At 42.6% G+C, this 18,995-nt stretch overlaps 1 protein-coding gene across 5 annotated transcripts in view; it reads left to right on the top strand.

The window, feature by feature from the left end:
• The window catches only part of fbln2 (fibulin 2), a 73,533-nt gene that overhangs the window by 50,022 nt on the left and 4,516 nt on the right, over positions 1 to 18,995 (top strand). For 2 of the 5 annotated variants that reach the window (XM_078247671.1, XM_078247672.1), the window contains exons 9-16: positions 5,228 to 5,362; positions 8,144 to 8,281; positions 10,651 to 10,794; positions 12,567 to 12,695; positions 13,807 to 13,932; positions 16,162 to 16,278; positions 17,012 to 17,140; positions 17,577 to 17,700. In XM_078247671.1, the coding sequence (XP_078103797.1) occupies positions 5,228 to 5,362; positions 8,144 to 8,281; positions 10,651 to 10,794; positions 12,567 to 12,695; positions 13,807 to 13,932; positions 16,162 to 16,278; positions 17,012 to 17,140; positions 17,577 to 17,700 (1,042 nt within the window). The remainder of the gene's footprint in view (positions 1 to 5,227; positions 5,363 to 8,143; positions 8,282 to 10,650; positions 10,795 to 12,566; positions 12,696 to 13,806; positions 13,933 to 16,161; positions 16,279 to 17,011; positions 17,141 to 17,576; positions 17,701 to 18,995) is intronic. The other 3 variants (XM_078247674.1, XM_078247673.1, XM_078247675.1) reach the window with 3 other exon arrangements.

Below are 18,995 nucleotides of genomic sequence, written 5' to 3' on the forward strand. Positions count from 1 at the left end.
AGTCACCAACTGTCGAGTCCGAGTCCAGGACTCGAGTACTCCATCACGGACTATTACACATAAAAGTAGTCAGACACTTCATCCGACTTCCAAATCCTATTTCATGAATGCTCGAGCCCCAGGGTTTCCCCCAGTGTATTGTCTGGTGGCCTAAGCCACTGGGAATGATTTTTTTTTTTTTTTTATGTATTTCTAAGATTTTGTGGGGCGGCTCTTTTGGAAAGTTAGACATAGTCATACTTTTTTAAATCTTCAGTTAGCTTTTAGCACTGACTTAATTGTAGGGCCCTCTCTCTCATAGCTTTTTTTAAATTCTCAATTTCACGATTCCATCCATAATTCTGTTATCACAGAAACTATTGGTTATCAGCTGCCATCAGTGTGTGACTTGCCCCAGCCGGGCCCTCTTCGAAAAAGACACTTGCCACTGGGCTAAACAACTTTTCCGGTGGAAACCCTGAGTCTTTGTCCAAGTCATCAGTGCCCAAGTCAAAGTGGAGTCACGAGTCCAGAGAATAGTGACTTGAATCAGACTTGAGTACTCCATCACTGCCCTGCACTAAATAGTCTCACTACAGTTTTTTTTTGTTATCTCATTTAGGTCCTCTGCGGTGTTTGTCATTTCTGTGATCTGTGTGCTGTCGTTTCCTCTCGGCATTCTTCCCTCTCCTGATCAGAGCCGGGTAGCTGATAGCTCACACGCTTTACTCTCACACAGTTTTTTATTACAAGATTTACGGCCACAGAGACTGCTCGGTGACAAAACTGTTCCCTTCTTTTTAGCCACCGTTGTTGTTAGCTCTGCAGCGGATTCTCTGTTGTCCTCTCCCGATTCAACCATACTTTCCGTCCGTGATTAGCTGTAGCAAGCTTTTACAAGAAGAAATGAAAAGTGTCCGCTCATCCACACTCCACAACGGGGTCCAAAAGTGTTCTTTTGTATCTATAGTTTTGAGAAAGTTTGCTCTCAAATTACAATCCACGCTCGGAGCGTCGTTGCTTCGCTTTCACAGGAGAGGTGGAAGGTGTAACTGAAAATTGAAATCAGCCCCGAGTTTCAGCTCAGGGCTGTAGAGATGTTTCAATAGTGTGATGGTATAACTCCAGGTGCTCTGTTTTCATAGACGCACAAAGACTAGTGCGAGCGACACTACTGCGTAATGGTGTTTTCATAACCTTGAAATGCGTCTTGATAGTTTGGTGCCCTGTGCAGCACACATGAGAATGATTACTCAGGACAAGAGAATAATGTTTATCTCCCTTTACTGTGGATAAGGGCAACATGTGTACAGTCTGTAGAACACTATAACTCCAGTGCAGACCAACTTATTAACAGCTAACTTTGATTCAGTTTTATTTAGATTTCTGACTTTAATCTCTGATTTTTTTCTAAAGTCATAATTCTGATTTTTTTCTCAGAATTCTGACTTTAAACTCAGAACTCTACAGATCTCTACAGGTCCAGACCACACACATAATTTACAAAGACCCAACAATCAGCTAGAGGCTGCCCCAATATGTACATTTTTAGCAAAATGTCACTCAATTGATTATTTTGACAACAAATTCTCATTAGATAGTATAACTCCAGGTGCTCTATTTTCATAGAAGCACAGAGACTAGTGCGAGTGACACTACTGCGTAATGGTGTTTTCATAACCTTGAAATGCTTCTTGGTTGGTGCCCTGTGCACTCAATGTCACTCAATTGATTATTACTATTATTGATTATTATTTACAAGATTCATTCAGCTACATCTCGTGGCCTTCACCAGATGGATTTGCTCAGTTGTTAAATAAAGCCTGAAAAAATATTGTTGATCTGCACATCCTCCTGACTTTATCCCCTGTTACTGATGGTTGGGAAATCATGCTCACAGCTTGTGAACCAGTCCCACCCGTCTGTGTAACCCTTACCCTCCTGTCTCAAACCAAATTTGCAAACGTTCCAAGGCTGACATCAGTTTGAGCTGTGAATGAACAAGAGGGGTGTGTGTGTGTGTGTGTGTGTGTGTGTGTGTGTGTGTGTGTGTGTGTTTGCTTCTGTGCCTAATAGTGCTGCCTCTCAGACTTCTCCCTGCGCAGAGCCTCCTCTGGTCTCTTGATGGAATTCTTCTAAATCTGCTCTCCCCCCTCCACTCCGTTCAGCTAAGCGTTTGTGTTTTTCAGAAAATAGAGTCTTTGTTTCCACCTTGTATTGAATCACTTCACTCCTCACAACTGTGTAATGTTGCTGTCCCTGGGGACCAGTCAGGGGAGGTAGGGACAGGCAATAGGAACATTTTTCCTTTTATTTTCTTTGGCTCTTCGAATGACGCACTGGAAATAATGCTGAGCGGTAGTAGAAGGCGACTTTCTGCACCACTAGCAATACGCAAACATTGGAAACAGTCCTGTCCATCCCCAAGCCTGGCGGCGAGCAGGACCCAAAGGGCGAGGCGAACGAGACGCCGGGGACAACAGATGTCTCTCGGTTGGGGAAAAACAGGGACATTTGCCACTGCACTGCCTGGACAGGATGAGTCCTGTAGACTATACAGAGAGTTACACAATGTAAAAAGGGGAAAAATGGTTCATTTTACTGGGTAAGATGAATGTGTTTGCTGCAGCTCCACAGAGGCTTTATATAATACAATAAACTATGTTGTGTGAGAGCTGATGCTTGTGTGGTTTTTCGGAGGTGAATAAGCTCATAAGAAAAGAGCTGCAGGATGTTAATCACTCACCAGGTGCTGCTGAAAAAACCTCGGATCAGTGGTTTTCCTCCTGCTCCCCGTGGGAAGGTGCTGTAAGACACACAAGTTCATTCAGATTCCCTGCAGCAAAAGCTTTGAAAGACGAGAAAGGCATTTCATCAAGGGACTGCCGACAGACACGCAGGCAACACAGGAGACTATGTTTCGCTCTTGTTCCTGCGTTTTTGTTTTTCCGCCCTGGCTCTGTCATGCAGATTTGGTCGAGACCTTTCCGTCAGGTTCCCTGTGGAATACGACATATTTCGGGATGATCTTCAAATCTGGATGACTGCCACACTCCCGCATGCACACAAACGCACAGATACCCACACATGTATCTTTGGAATGTATAATACCAGACCAATGCTATTAGTGCGTCCAGCTAATCGGCAATGCACTGTGATGCACGATAAGATAATGCATCAGCTTGTGAGCCACAACAGAGCGACGATCCACTGCCTCAGCATAAGCCCACCACCGTCATAAATCAACCGTGCCTGTATGTACTGGCTGCGTTGCTGTTTGACTAATAAATATTCAAAGGTTTGCACCTCTGTATTTAATTTCACACAAACAAGCATAACAAGCAGTCACTGTCCAAAGTTGATATGATGGCCCGCCAAAAAGCACTCACAGGACAGATTATGTGACGTTATTGTGTGCAGTATAGGGGTACGGAAAACACATCTTTACATAGTCCAGCTAAAATGAAACCGCCTGTTTGTTTTTTGCCACCGCAAACGCGTCAGCTTCTTAGGTATATTTCCAATGTTTTGGATTAGTGATGGCACTTCCTGTTTGTGGATACCAGCAAGAATGCCCTTGTTTCTTCGCCTATGGCAAATCAAATCATTTAATTCGAAACGTATTTGCACAAAGTGCTAATCATTACCATTACTGTCATTGGCTGACAGTAACACTGACACAACACAAAAGCAACTCAAACTTTATTCAAAGCCATATTAGCACCCAAGCCGTTTTGGACGACACCAACTGAGTGAATGTTAAATCAAAGTGGAGAAGACCAAAACTAACTAAATTACTTTCCCCAGAACTAATGGTTCTAGTTGGTCCTCAGTGGACTTCTTTAGCAGGTTTTGTGTCGGTTGAGGGAACTTCCCTCGACAAAATTCCTCTATTCAGAACACCCTGCAACGTCACCAACGTAGATTCCTCCGTGCATTACCATGGTAACATGATCATTTCATTTTCAAGATGTAATGACTGATCGGTAATCTTGCTTGTTGTGATGAACCGTTGTTCATTTCTTCCCTACACAGTTCACTGTTCCCTTTTGAACTGAGCATGTTAGCTCCCTATAGTTTTTCCACTCGGTGGGGCTAAGAGCCTTTGGGTAGCTCTGTGTATTTTTGTATTTTTAATCATTAGTACTTTGAAAGTATTTCTCACCTCACAGAAACCCACTGGGTGTGAAGGTACTTGCACACTGAGTCCGAAATTTTCGCACGTTAAAAAATAAATATGACCTCACGGGTCAATCACGTTTACACATTGCCTCCAAAAAAAGTATTAACAGTAGCTTATGGTACTTAACGTATCTGAATACCCCGTACAGTCCACTTCACAGGGAACTACTAGGGGATCAGAATGCACCCATTGACCCTTGTGACAAATGTAAATGGACTGTATTTCTAAAGCGCTTTTCTAGTATTAATGACTACTCAAAGCCGTTTTACATATTACAGGCACCATTCACACACATACATACACTGTGGCCGAGGCTGCCATACAAGGTGCTCATCAGATGAACATTCACCCACATTAGGGCTGGGCGATGTGGAGAAAATCAAATATAACGATATTTTTGACTAAATACCTCGATGACAATATTGTGGCGATATTGTAGGGTTGACTTGGTGAATTGGTGCTTTCAAAAAATATTTACAAAATACAATGAGATTTGTGATAAATAATTATCAGTAGTGTGGGTACAATGACTAAGTGGGTAAAGACAACTAATAGAACAGCTAGTAACTGGTAAGAGACAGAAAATGACATCACTTTTGTGTAATGCAGCCTTTAAAACCAGGAGAAGACAACACTTATATATATGTCATATTACGATATCCAAAATGTAAGACGATATCTTATTTCATAGCACAATATCGATTTATATTGATATAATGCCCAGCCTTAACACACATTTACACTGAGCCACACTGAGCCACATTCGCCCCATACTTCCCAGCTTGTGATTTCCATTCAGGCAAAAGCAAATCATGTAATGCCTCATACGCCTAGATTTAAGAACGACTTCCTTTGTTAGTGTATTTTGCTGACGTCCATCTGCTGCTGACTCATTGAGCCCCGTCATGATCTAGAGTCAGTTGGGAGGTAAGAATTATGTACAGGCCCTGTGTGATGGATAGCCCCCCCCCCCTGTCATTTCACACACACACACACACACACACACACACACACACACACACACACACACACACACACACAGTCACTGTTGTTCTTTTTCTGCAGATGTGGATGAGTGTGCAACCAACACCCATAGCTGTCGGCCCAGCGAGCAGTGTGTAAACACAGTGGGTTCATTTATATGCGAGCTGCAGGTCACTTGTCCTGCCGGCTTCCAGCTGAGGAACAGTGTTTGCAAGGGTGAGTTCATTGTTCCTGATGAATTTCATTAAGGCCAATTAACCCAGCGGTCACTTTCAGGGCCACTAAAGTAGTCGCTGGCAATGCTGATGATGTCTTGTTTAATATGCAGCACAGGGTTTCTACCTTCTTTTTAATGGTTGGAGAACAGAAATTAGACAGAAAGGACAGTAAAGCAAAACCTAGCACAACCCTATCGCCAGACAATAACGTCAACGTTGGACAATTCTGCAAAAGCCTGGGTTTTTTTTTTAGTGATAGCAGGGTTTTTCTACGTCCCATGCCAACATTTTGTTTATAGAATACATCAGCCCTTGGTTTTTTTTCTGGTGTAGAATCTATAATAAGATTGATACCACTCTCATATATGTTTGGTACATGACGCTGGAACCAGCAGCTGGCTTAATCTTAGCACAAAGACTGGAAACAAGGGGAAACGGCTAGCCCGGCTCTGTGCGACGCTAACAAAATACCAGCATATCTAAAGCTCACTAATTGAAAAAAATGATACTGTATCCTGTTGGTTTTATTGATACAAAAACCAAAGTGTAAAAAAATGTGGTTTTACGTGTATGGGCCTTTTTGTGCTGGACTATGTCTGGGCCACACACATTTTACTTACTGGAATCTCTGCTTGTTGCCCGGCAACCACACAGGAAAAACAACATGTTATTAGTGAGCTTTAGTGGTGCTGGAAGGCAGATTTTGTGACCTTTTGGACAGATCCAGGGGCCCCTTTTTTAGATCAAATTTGCCAGACGCAAGCTACAACTTAAAACAGACAATTTTCTCTCACGTAAATGTTGTTTAACTAAGTAATCACATATTGCATGGGTTGCATATCATTGCATCTGCTATTCTAACACATTAGAAAAAAAACTATTACTATTTAAATTCTCACTTTTTACAATATCTGTGCATGGCAACTACAGTATGTTTAAGGCTAGGAAAATATTGTGATAATGGCAAATAAACCGTGGTTATAACCTTGGACATAAATCATAAGCTGCAGATTAGTCCAATATGGACATGATTCCTAGAGATACTGGATTGCGATACATCTGGCTGAACCCCATACTACTCCTTTATATGTAGTTACAGCCTTCATGTGAGGTTCTAAACAATACCTTGAATTATTTCCACTTCCTAACACAACTTGGCACTTACTTTGGCCGAGGCTAGTGTTTGGGTTGGACTGTGTTGCTCAGTGTTGCCAGTTTCTCAGCAATTTAAAGAGGATCCAACAATCAACAGCACACAAGTCCAAGTCCCCTGGCTCAAACTGAGGCCCTGCATAATTCTGTTGCTGTGTAGTGTCTCTGAATACACCAAAGAATAATTTGTCTTTAAAGGGCCCCTTGAGCACTCGCAAATCCCTGAATACAAGACTGAAGTGGAGTACATTGGCATAGGTGTTAAGGCTATTAGAAGGTTCTGGCATTATTGATGACAGACAGTTGTTAACAAAGACGCTCTTCAACAGGAACAGGATACATTTAGACAGCTCATTTTCCCCCTCCATCCCTGTTCAGATGAAAACAGTCCACTTTAGTGACAGAGAAATCAACACAAATCCTCAGAGTGATGTGTAGAAACAGAGTTATATGGATTATTTACAATACTTAGACTTTGTATAATTATTGTTTTCCGTCAGCTCTTTTAGAGAGCTCATTGTTTTCTGAGCCTCGTCTCGCTCAACCTCATAGTCTTTAAAATGTTGTGACAGCGATAGAGGCAGTGATGTTTCCTGTTTCCTGTAATGGAGTCTCACACCGACTCAAAACACACTGACAAGTCTGATCTCCGGTTACATGATTGGCCACCGCAGCGTGACGTCGACTTGCGTTTCTCCAAAAGTTGAATCGGTCTCGTCTCAACTTTTCGCCGCAGGCCGCTTTTTCTGGCTCCCCTCTGCGGCCCCCAACTCCGCAGCCTAAACGCACTACCCCCATTTTAAGATGAATGGAAAGACCTGCGTTTTCGCTGCACCTCCTGAAGGCCGACACACTCAGTGTGAATGCAGGCTTAAACTCCGCTCAGTCAGCAAGCCTTCATCAAGATGTATGCTAATGTTTTTGGCCCCTGCAGTGATGTTTGTGCTTCAGCAGATGCCCAAGGTTCAGTATGTGACAAGATAATTATTGAGAGAAGAAGCATTGCGCGGGTGGTAAAGCACTTGAAGCTCTATGACTGGTGTCATCAGCACTTGGCACCAGGGAGGACTAATCAATGTAGCTAGGTAATGAAGGTAATATTTAGTCAACCATCCAACAGGGGGAAAAAAACTAATTAGCTGCATGAAAGAACGGAGAGATCTTTGCTGTGATGTTGGAAATATATCCCTCTGATGATGATTGGTAGAGAAAAAAAACTTTTGCTTGTGTGCCACAGGATGAGTCTCAGAGGATAACGTAACAGGATAACGTCAACTGAAAAACGGGCTTGCGGCACAAATCTTCCATTTAAACTCCATCCATCGCTCATGAGATTCAATAACTGTCATTTAAGACGTTTTGTTCAACTTCTGTTAATTGCAGAGTTGTGGTCATTTTAGAGTAAGGGGAATTTTTCCTCGAGTTAAACATTGACTGTGTGAGTGGAAGTTTCTGGGATGCTGCACATGTTTATTCTGGGCTTGAGCCACAGTGCCACCTGCTGTACTGTTAACGAGCTGAGAGAGTTGACAGCACATTTAAACTCTTAACAGTTGAATATAGTGTGAACTATTTTCTCAAGTTGACATTGGATTTAGTTTTGGTTTTTATCTGTTCTTTCTTCCAGACATTGATGAATGTGTTCTGCAAACCCATAATTGTGGTATGGGCTTTGTGTGTGAGAACACAGCGGGCTCTTTCCTGTGTAATCCCAAACACAAGTGCATCAGCGGCTTCACACAGGACTCCCATGGCAACTGTATCGGTAAGAGACTGTCAGTGCTGCTCTCTTCTGGCTAACGGAAACTTATAACACATGACCATTAAATAGCTAATAGAGAGTATGGCAAAGAACAGTTTATCTTTGTCCTGCTGTCTCGCCATGGATTGATTAACCTGCTAGGATGGCCTTGAGGCAAAATGTAGCTGCTGGGTCCCTGCTCACACCCTCGTCCCTCTCACTCTCTGTGAAGTGTGTACATTTCTATGCTATGCAAAACTCAAGAATTCATGCGCTAATTATGACTAAAAGGATAAAATGATGAGGTGATGACATTTTATATCCAAAAGGTCAACTTTTGCATCATAATGTCATTCAATGCCATAATTTAGGACACTGTGGTGATTGTTTAGATCGCCTGTGCTGCCGGGTTGAAGCTGCTTGTGAATTTCGCGAAACGTGTTTCTGAAAACATTTTAAGGCCGTGCAGTTGCTGAATCTGTCTTCATTTCAGATCAAAAAAGGTCAGTTTAAAAGATTTGCGTCAGATTTTGAGAGCCGTTCGTCACGCTAACAAAAGTGCACTGATTCGCTAGTCAAGGGCTAGAACTCCACCAATCAGTCCGACTGCCCGCCCTCCGACCCAGCAAGCCAGGTCGGCCAAAATGAAGGTCGACGGCTCCTCCGATGGACGACGGCACGGAACACACCGAACAGACTCGAGTCACTGAGACTGTCCGACGGACGATTATCGGGTTGGTGTGTCAGGGCCTTAACCCCATCACTCTCTCACTCACTCTACCACACACTCCCCACGCACACCCACACCAAGTATAAATCCTAACAATGGCGTAGGCCACTTACGTAGGCTACTGCGTAGGCTAATGCGTAGGCTACTGTGTAGGCTCTGCGTAGAGCCGTCTTAACCCCAAGGATTTGGGTGCCAACCATCTACATCTTTGATGCATTTCATTCCCCATCTCTCTTAACCCATTTCCCGTCATCTCTTTCCTGTCTGTTATACAATACGGGCATAAAATAGTTTGACATTTTGGGAAATATGCTTACTTTCATTATTTACATTAAATGTGAAGCTACTGCCAGGAGACACTTAGCTTAGCATAAAGACTGTAGGCAAGGGGAAACTAAAAACAATGTGTAAAAACGACAGGTTGTGTTTTTTTTGGGGGGTTTACGTGCTGGACATTTTTGGCCCAGCGCAGTGACTTCTTCTTCTCGTCTGTTTGCTTGGTAACCTCACTGTGACAAGACTCCAAGAAGTTCCTGCGCCTGGCCAAGAAATAGTCTGGCACATAACCCCCAATAAAACCACAATTTATCGGTTTTTATACGGATTAAACAAATGATATCCCGCTTTCCTTTAAATTATTTACTTATTTGTTTAGCAGTGTGTAGGGAAACTTTATCATCTTGCAATGGGGAAATACCACGAGGTAGTCATAATGCTCACCCCTGGGTGCTCCTGATATCATAAAAGTGTCTCATATGCCTCGGCTGATATTAACAGCCACGCAGAGCAAAGTAATCATTAAGCCTAATGACTCACAGCAGGTGATTGCACATACATTACAGATCTATCACTGATGGTGGAAGGCTTCCTTTAGCTTTCTCTAATGCAAACTGTTTATTATGATCTTTCAGACTAACTTTCACAATTTTGTCAATTCTGTGACTTGTGTATCCGCACAAGCACTGTTTGGGATTTCTGTGCCTTGTGGTTGCTTCAGGGTGCGGAATAAGTTCACACAGTGATGTTTAAAAGCTATCGGACACCACTACTGTAATTGCAATTCGGCTTGGCTGCCTCTGTGAGTCTCACTCAGTTGAGTCAAAATCCTAAGGTTTTTAAGCTGCTGTGTTATTTGTAAAAGATGGATCATCTTGTTTGAAGGTCATATCTTATTTCAAAAACTCTTATGAAGTGAATTTCCACCGGTTCCATTGGCAGATTGTTTGTTCAAAAGGGTTGTACTTAGTGTCTTCATTAATCAGAGGTGTGTTTTGGGCGTAACATGCAATCAACCAATCAGAGATCATCTCCCGTTCCCTTTAAAAGCCAGGCGCGTTTGGACCTGGGCGCATTGCTATTATGATGGAGGATTTGCACCGTAATATTTTTATTTGTAATCTTCTGCATGTGTGTGTGCTGCTGTGCGTCCCTGTGTGTGTAACAAGCATAGTGTGTGCGCGCTGTGTATAAGCCTAGGCGCATTTTACTAATGCTCTGTTAAAATAACAATGAAATGCTGCGTTATTGACTTCAGACCAGGTTTTTGTTGGTCAGTGGCGCCATCACTTCCCGCTGCCTCAAGATAGCAATACGCCCAGAATGCACCTGAACACACCTCCCTGTCTTGAGGCGTGATACTCTCTCTCTCTCTGTGTTTCTGCAGACATAAATGAGTGCAGCAGCCTGAGTGAGCCGTGCGGCTCTGGCTTTAACTGTATCAACACCGTGGGCTCCTACACCTGCCAGCAGAAGATCATAGTGTGCAACCCCGGCTACCATGTCAGCCCTGATGGAGCCACGTGTGTCGGTGAGATTTACCTCTTAAACACAACAGCATGGATGAGGGAGGCTGGCAACTATGGAAAATATGTAAATGAAAGCATTGATATTGTATTTGTTTTGGCTAAAACACAGGTGCTCAAATGCAAAAGAATGAGCTTGAACATCCGCCAGTTAACGCCAGTTTAGTCTCGCGTAGCCAGACCTTCCTCCACAGCGCTGCGGAGGAAGGTCTGGTGCCGGGCGGAGCAACGGTGCCGCTGCAAAATAGCCTCGGGAACATTTCTACATTCAGAAGTTGTTTTAGTTGTGCAACAGAAAACTCCGATTGGACAGATAGTCTAGCTAGCTGTCTGGATTTACCCTGCAGAGATCTGAGGAGCAGTTAACCATAGTCCTCACACATCCACCGGAGGTTAGAACGCCAACACAAAGGAAGAGGAAGGTGACGGACATCCGGCAGAATTTCCGGCGGCAGCTGAACAATCCCGGAAGTGGAACGGTGTCGATATAGACTAGGGTTGAAAAATTGAATACATAACATTATGAAGACATTTTAAAATAAAAAAGTATAATATGAATAAATACAGATACAAAAATAAAATATAACCATGAAACCGTGAAGCAGCCATGAAATATTTTATTACAATTTTTTTTTAACTTCACCTCATTATTATGATTTCTTCACAATAAAATAGTTTGTTGCAGCTTATTGTTATCCAAATCTTTATTATTCCATCCATGTTTTCGGTTGACTACTACTCCTGCATGCTTTGAGCTGAATAAACCATTTAAATATTACAATGTTCAGCTCTTAAATATAAAAAAGGATATAATAAACTTGGAACTAAACTTGGCAGCTGGCTCTGTTGAGAAAGTCAAAGGGGGTGTAAAAGGTCTTAAGCTCATCTGGCAATGTCAATGTGTGTGATTAGTTCCAGCTTTTGTAGCTTGTGATGGTCTGAGAAATAGTCTCCACACAGGGTCTATTACTAAAGCTGTTGAGCTGTTCTGGACAGCAGCATGGCTGAAATATCTCAACAGTCTCTTTCCCAATTCCCGAATGTGTACCTCCGGCTTGTGACCCGGAAATTGATCTCAGCGCGCCGTCCTGAAGAACGTCCCAATTCCTCATATGCATCTCAAGGAGAGAGGATTTAAGAGCGAGGTGGCTCCCTGAATGATCTATAATCGAGGATACACCGATGTATCCTCTGCATGGGTAGTGCCATGTAAACAAAGAGGCGTGACAGAGAGAGAGACAGAGAGATAGAGAGAGACAGAGAGAGAGAATATATGTGTGTGTGTGTGTGTGTATATATATATATATATATATATATATATATATATATATATATATATATATATATATATATATATATATATAGTTATACCCCGTGGTTAATCCACGGTTCTGGCCGGTTGGATCATATAAATTAAAATTCTGATTAATAGTGGGTGTGAAATAATCCATAAGTAATGAGGGAAATATTAATAACGTTCTCGTAAATGTGAACATAGCAGAGCTTCTGTCGGACACGCAGCTTCATCTGTAAGTGCGTCTCAAAAAATCACAATTTCCCAGAGCCCGAGGTGACAGCCTCGATGTCCGACCAACCGTTCTTAACCCAAATATTTCAACTACACTGATAACCATTTGGCTTCATAAATTACTCCAATCATTTTTGTAATCATTAATCTATCAATGATCACGACCGTTTGGATGTGTTGACGTTAGACTCAGTCAGCTGCAGAGAGGATGGGTGCTCAGGTACTCTATCTTTCTCTCTTCCTGTCCAGACATTGATGAGTGTCAGATGGGGACGCACCGCTGTGGAGTGGGCCAGATCTGTCACAACCTCCCTGGCAGCTACCGCTGTGACTGTCAGACGGGCTACCAGTATGATGCCCTCCGCAAGGTCTGCAGCGGTACGTATCGCCGTGTCAGGTCTGTGAGATTCAATTCAATTTTATTTATAATATGAAATCATAACAAGAGTTATCTCAAGAACACTTTACAGATGGAGTAGGTCTAGACCACCCTCTATAATTTATAAAGAGCCAACAACTTCCCACGAGCAAGCATTTGGTGCGACAGTGGCGAGGAAAGACTTCCTTTTAGGCAGAAACCCTCGGACAGACCCTGACTCTGTGTGGGCGGCATCTGTCACTGCCGGTCTGGACACAGACACTGATACAGATATACAGATATAGAGAAATATGATATATAGGTATAGGTATAGCAGTTGGAATGGTGAACAGTGGCAGTTAAAGTAACAATAAAGATAGCACAGCAGAGCGTCGAGCAAGACCACAGCAGCTGTAACAATGATTTAGGTGCCACCCCAATCCAAGGAAAACTGCGGGGCGAGAAAATATAAGGACTCCGGGGAATAAGCTCCCCGGAGATAAGTTAGTAACGAGCATTACCGGGACATGAATGCACGCAGATGGAAAGAGAGAGGAGATCAGTGTGTCAAAGGAAGTCCCCCGGCAATCTAGACCTGTGACGAGCACATTGGAGTTTTTGTTGTTGTTTTTTTTTCATTGCAATTACAACTTTCAACATTCCACATACATGAACATTGCGCCAGTTTGGCGGTTTAGTCGTTCAAACAGTTATTGAAGCCAGATCTGCGCTGGAGACAGAACACATCACTGGCTCAGTTCGACTTCACTGCACAGAAAATGTCAGATTTGAGTAACTTGGACAGGGGGTACTCTTTCTTTCTTTTGCTGATGATAAGAGATTTTGATTTCAGCTCGATCACCAAACAATGTAATCAAAACAATTCTTTTGAACATTACGTTTTGCAAGTAAACTCTTATTTTGACTTGTGTTCAGAATGAAGACAAAAGTTCAAACGGGAAAAGTATGAAGGGAAATTACCAAAATAGTTGTGATTAGGAGTTTTTCCATAATCGAGCAGCCCTACTCTAAACATCACTGGGTGTGTGTCTGTATGAGAACTGGCGTTGAGTCCATAGTGGCCTCGGGGTATCTGTCTGCTATCTAATAGCTCCTACTCTGCACTGACAGATGTAAATGAGTGCTGGCGCTATCCTGGCAGGCTGTGTGCCCAGACCTGTGAAAACACCCCAGGCTCCTACCGCTGCTCATGCACAGCCGGCTTCTCCCTAGCATTTGATGGCAAGAACTGTGAAGGTAAGCCTTTTTTGTTTTTTTTTCTCTCTAATATATCGAGAATTTAAATGCCACGTTGTTTACATGGACTGTAAGTACCTCTAGGCATAGAGGTACGCCTCTGGGGAGAGCAAAATGCAGCCTTCACACAGACTTTGGAGATTATATATATATATTGATAAAAACAGTTTATGAGTCTTTGTAAGTGTTTGTTTCACAAAAACTGTATTCTCTTGGAATTTAATTTAGTCTCCATGGCGGAGGTGTCTGAGAGTGCGTACATAACTAGAGAATGCAATTTCTGAAGAAATTGCGGTGTGAATGCTGGATGTTGACTGGCTGAGTCTACAGTGGATTGCTGGCTTGAACGTGTAAGAAGTAGGTGAAGAAGTAGGATGAGTTGAAAAGTGGGAATGGGTTTAATCAGTGTGAATGTCATTCAGAAGTTGAATAATACCAATAATGTTTGAAAGATGTGGAATATTTTGAAGTTATAGTGCGTAGTTTCTGCCGCCCCCATGAGGAATTCTAAGTAATGACAACAAAACGGTCGGCGCGTCCACATGATACAAGCCTTCTGTGACGGCGCACTAGAAATCACTGCAGGAAATTCCCTTTTCCTTCGTTTTTTTTTTCTTCTGATGATGTTTCTGTGGGTGGTGCTCATTTAGTTGTCTGTTGAAATTGTGTTTATTTGTTAAATCAAAGGATCATGTTCATATTTCCATATTTCCATTATAGTTAACCAATACACACACACTGTAGTTTATTTTGACTTAATCCCACATACATCCTTCTATCTTAAATACTCATTAGAACACTTAGGGCCCTATCTTGCACCTGGCGCAGTGCAGCACAAAGCCCAACTCAAGTGTCTTTGCTAGTTTAAGACCGACGCAGTTGTCAGTTTCCCGTCCAGCGCCCATGTCGTTTAAATAGCAAATGCACCTGCGCTAGAGCTGGGCAATATATCAATATTATATTGATATCGTGATGTGAGACTAGATATCGTCTTAGATTTTGGATATCGTAATATCGTAATATGACATAAGTGTTGTCTTTTCCTGGTTTTAAAGGCTGCATAACAGTAAAGTGATGTCATTTTCTGAGCTTAGACTGTTAACATTAGACTGTTGTAACTGTTCTATTAGTTGCCTTTACCCACCTAGTCATAATATCCACATTACTGATGATTATTTATAAAAAATCTCATTGTGTAAATATTTTGTGAAAGTACCAGTAGTCAACACTACAATACCGTTGCGGTATTGATATCGAGGTATTTGGTCAAAAATATCGTCATATTTGATTTTCTCCATATTGCCCAGCCCTAACCTGCGCCCATCTGTGCGCCCATGGGCGTGCTGGTCTTACAGGGAGGTGTGTTCAGGTGCATTCTGAGCGTATAGCTATCTTGAGGCAGCGGGAAGTGTTCGCGCCATTGACCAACAAAAACTTGGTCTAAAGTCAATAACGCAGCATTTCAAGCCATCCCCCACGCCTGCTTCACCTAGTGGAGTTTTGGTGACATGGTGCTCATGCCATATATGTTTTGCTCGTGCGCTTTCACTTCACGCACAAGCAGATCAGTTTCTTCTCCTGAAAATCTCTCCTTCCTGCCTAGCAAATCCGCCATCATAATAGCAATGCGCCAAGGTCTAAAGGCGCCTGGCTTTTAAAGGGAATGGGAGATGACCCTCTGATTGGTTTATTGCATGTTACACCCAAAACACACCTATGAATTAATGAAGACACTAAGTACAACCCTGTAGAACCAGGCGCCCGGCGCCCGGACCCTGTTTTCTGCCGTCAAACTAGCAAAGGTGGATTTGGACACGCCCTAAACGCACCTGCTCCAGGCGCTTCACGCCGTGCGCTTAGATCGTTAAAAAGGGCCCCAAATGTGTATTTGTCGTCATCTGAAAATAATCCCCAACAAAAGCACAATTTCCGTCTGTTTGTTTGCTACAAACCACAGTGACCAGCAGTCTGGGGACATTATTGGGACTTTACTATACATTTGTGACAATTGTTTTGAAGATTTGTTTTAAATACGTATGTCTCCTGAGGGAGTCAGTGGGCTTTGGGCCATTAGAGAGTATTGAAATAAGGTAACACATTTTTAAATGTAGTCCATTTTGATAGGATTTGTTGACAACAAGAAAAATACTGAATAATGCCGGCCTTATCCCCTTAAGAATATGAAAAACAGGAATAATTCTAATCTCATCTTCTCTTTTCTGTGCTTAGATGTAAATGAATGTGACAAAAACCCTTGTGGCCAGGAGTGCGCCAACATCTACAGCTCATACCAATGCTACTGTCGCCAAGGCTACTACCTGAAAGAGGACGGACACACCTGTGAAGGTATTTTCTACCAAAGATACTAGGTAGAGACTGGTAGAGTTGGTGGAGAACCAAAACAAATTGAAAAGGAGAGGGAACATTGGACTTACAATTCAATTCAGGTCAGTGTGTCAAATCATAACAGGAGTTATCTCAGGACACGTTACAGATAGACCACTCTTTAATTTACAGAGACCCAACAATTACCCTGAAGAGGAAGCATTTGGTGCGACAGCGGCGAGGAGACACTGCTTCTTCCTCTTAGCAGGCAGAAACCTGGTGGGCTGCCCTCTGCCTCGACTGTTTGTAGGGGGGGGGGGGAGGTGGAGAGAGCGAGAGAGAAGATGTCAGATCTTGAGAAAGCACTGGAAATAGTTTTGAGTCGTGATATATTCAGGGAAACGGAATAAGGCAAATACAGTGGACACTTTTCTGTCAAGGCCGAATGGGTGAAGGAGTTTTAACATCCTATAATAACTCAAATTGCTTATATGAAGTCTCATTGAGCCAAATCATATCACAGTGTTTCCATGAATGTGGAGAACAGCAGCATGACTCTCGTCACCAGTAACAGATTTAATTGTGTCTTGGCTGACTGGGCCTTGAGCTAGCTCCTGTCGCTAATCCCCAGACATGAAAACACATTTGCACAGTCATAGCGATCACACACACACAAACACAGAGAGAGACCTAAAGAACCTGCCTTCGGCTTCCGTCCAGGGCTCTGATCTGAGATGTTTGTCTCTTTTAACAGATATTGATGAGTGCTCCCAGAGCATCGGGAACCTTTGTACCTTCAAGTGTGTGAACGTTGCTGGCAGCTACCAGTGTGCCTGTCCCGCTAATGGATACGTCATGTCGGCCAATGGACGCACCTGCAAAGGTGAGGCCTCAGTGAACAGTGTTATGGTCCGGCACCAAGACCACATCAGATTGGGAAAGCACACATGAAGGATTAAATAAAAGATAGGTATTTTATTTAACAGAGGTTGAATTAGTTTAACAAATGTAACAAAAAAAATAGTTGGGAGAGACTGGCTGTAAAACATACTGCCAGGCTAACTTGGGATGTGCACCAAGTAACATTCACACTGTCAACATTTTTTGTGAAATTTTCTAGCTCTTTATTATAATTGTGAAATTGGTTGAAAGCCCTGAAGTAGCTAGTAAGACCTTAAGTTGGGATTCTTTTTGTCAAACTGTGTCAAATCTGTTTCTGAAGATGAATGAGTTACGTTCAAAATGATATGACTGAATCGGAACCAAAAAAAAAAAAAAAAAGAATACTGCTTATTTCTTTATTATTTCTTTATTTTCAGATATTGACGAGTGCACAACCGGCGCCCACAACTGTTCATATGGACAGACCTGCTATAACCTCCAGGGAGGCTTCAAATGTCTCTCCTTTGCCTGCCCTCACAACTACAAGAAGGTGTCAGACATGTGAGTCACGTTTTTCTCCCAGCATCTGCAGAATCTTTTTTAACACGTTTATTGACAACATATGAAAAAAAATGCAAACGAAACAAACAAGCATACTCCCAGTATACACACACACACACACACACGGCACACACAGTTTGTGGAACTATCTTTGTGGGGACCCGTCATTGACATAATGCATTCCCTAGCCCCTTACCCTAACCTTAACCATCCCAACTAAATGCCTAACCTTAACCCTCACCCTCACCCTAACCAGAACCTCATTCTAACCCTAATCCTAAAACCAAGTCTTAACCCTCAAACAGACCTTTAAAGTTGTGGGGTCCAACACTTTGGCCCCACAAAGCTGTCGGGACCCCAAAAGTATACGAATATAGTTAAACAAGCCCACACACACACACACACAAACACAAGTGGGGGAGAATTACAAGTATATATCGTAACCCCAAGTCAAGGAAACCAAAACCCCAACATGTCCTGTAGTATGCATAGAATTAAATTGGGTCCAGATATTGCAAAAAGGGGCCCCAGGATTCGATCCATTAATGCTGATGTTTTGAATACTGGATTTGATGTTTTCCAGTCCTTAAGAATTAGTTTTTTTTGCCAGAACCATGCCTATCAATAAAGCTGTTTGAATGTGTAGAGGGAGGGTTAAAGAGTCCTCTGAGCATCCAAAAAGGGCCAAGTCTCTGTCAGGAGAGATAGGCTTATGATAAACCCTGGAAAAAAAAGACAAATATTCTTGAGCATCTGCAGAATCCTTAAAGATTTTTGCTCGAATGTTGCCTTTTTTTCATTGAAGTATTGGTAAAAACGACATGTACATCACATGCTTCTAGGGTTGCCCTCCTGGAATTGTAGTTCTACTTTCTTCCTGTAGCAAAGTGTATGACTGACTGCCGCATCTGCCTGCGTCGCCGACACCATGGTGATATGAATATTAAAGTTATTTTGCAGTATCCTGGGAATTTAAAATCTGACATACTGTCCCTTTAAAGGTGCAGTAGGTAAGACTTGTAAAACATTCTGTCATATTTGCTGAAACTGACCCTATGTTCCAGTAGAACTACATGAAGCAGGTCATTAAAAAATAAATCCTTCTCCTCTAGCTCCACCTACAGCCTGTAGTGAGATTTGCAAAAATCTACAGCTCCCTGTTCATTTACACCAGTGAGGGCCAGGGGGGGTGTCTAACTGTGTGTCAATCACTGCTAATGCACACGTATTCATTCTCCCTTGTGGGGGGAGGGGCTTAGGAGACCGTTTTGGGCTTTAGCAGAAAGGGGGGAGGG

The sequence above is a fragment of the Sander vitreus genome, chromosome 4 (genome assembly GCF_031162955.1).
Source record: "Sander vitreus isolate 19-12246 chromosome 4, sanVit1, whole genome shotgun sequence".
NCBI classification, from domain to species: domain Eukaryota; kingdom Metazoa; phylum Chordata; class Actinopteri; order Perciformes; family Percidae; genus Sander; species Sander vitreus.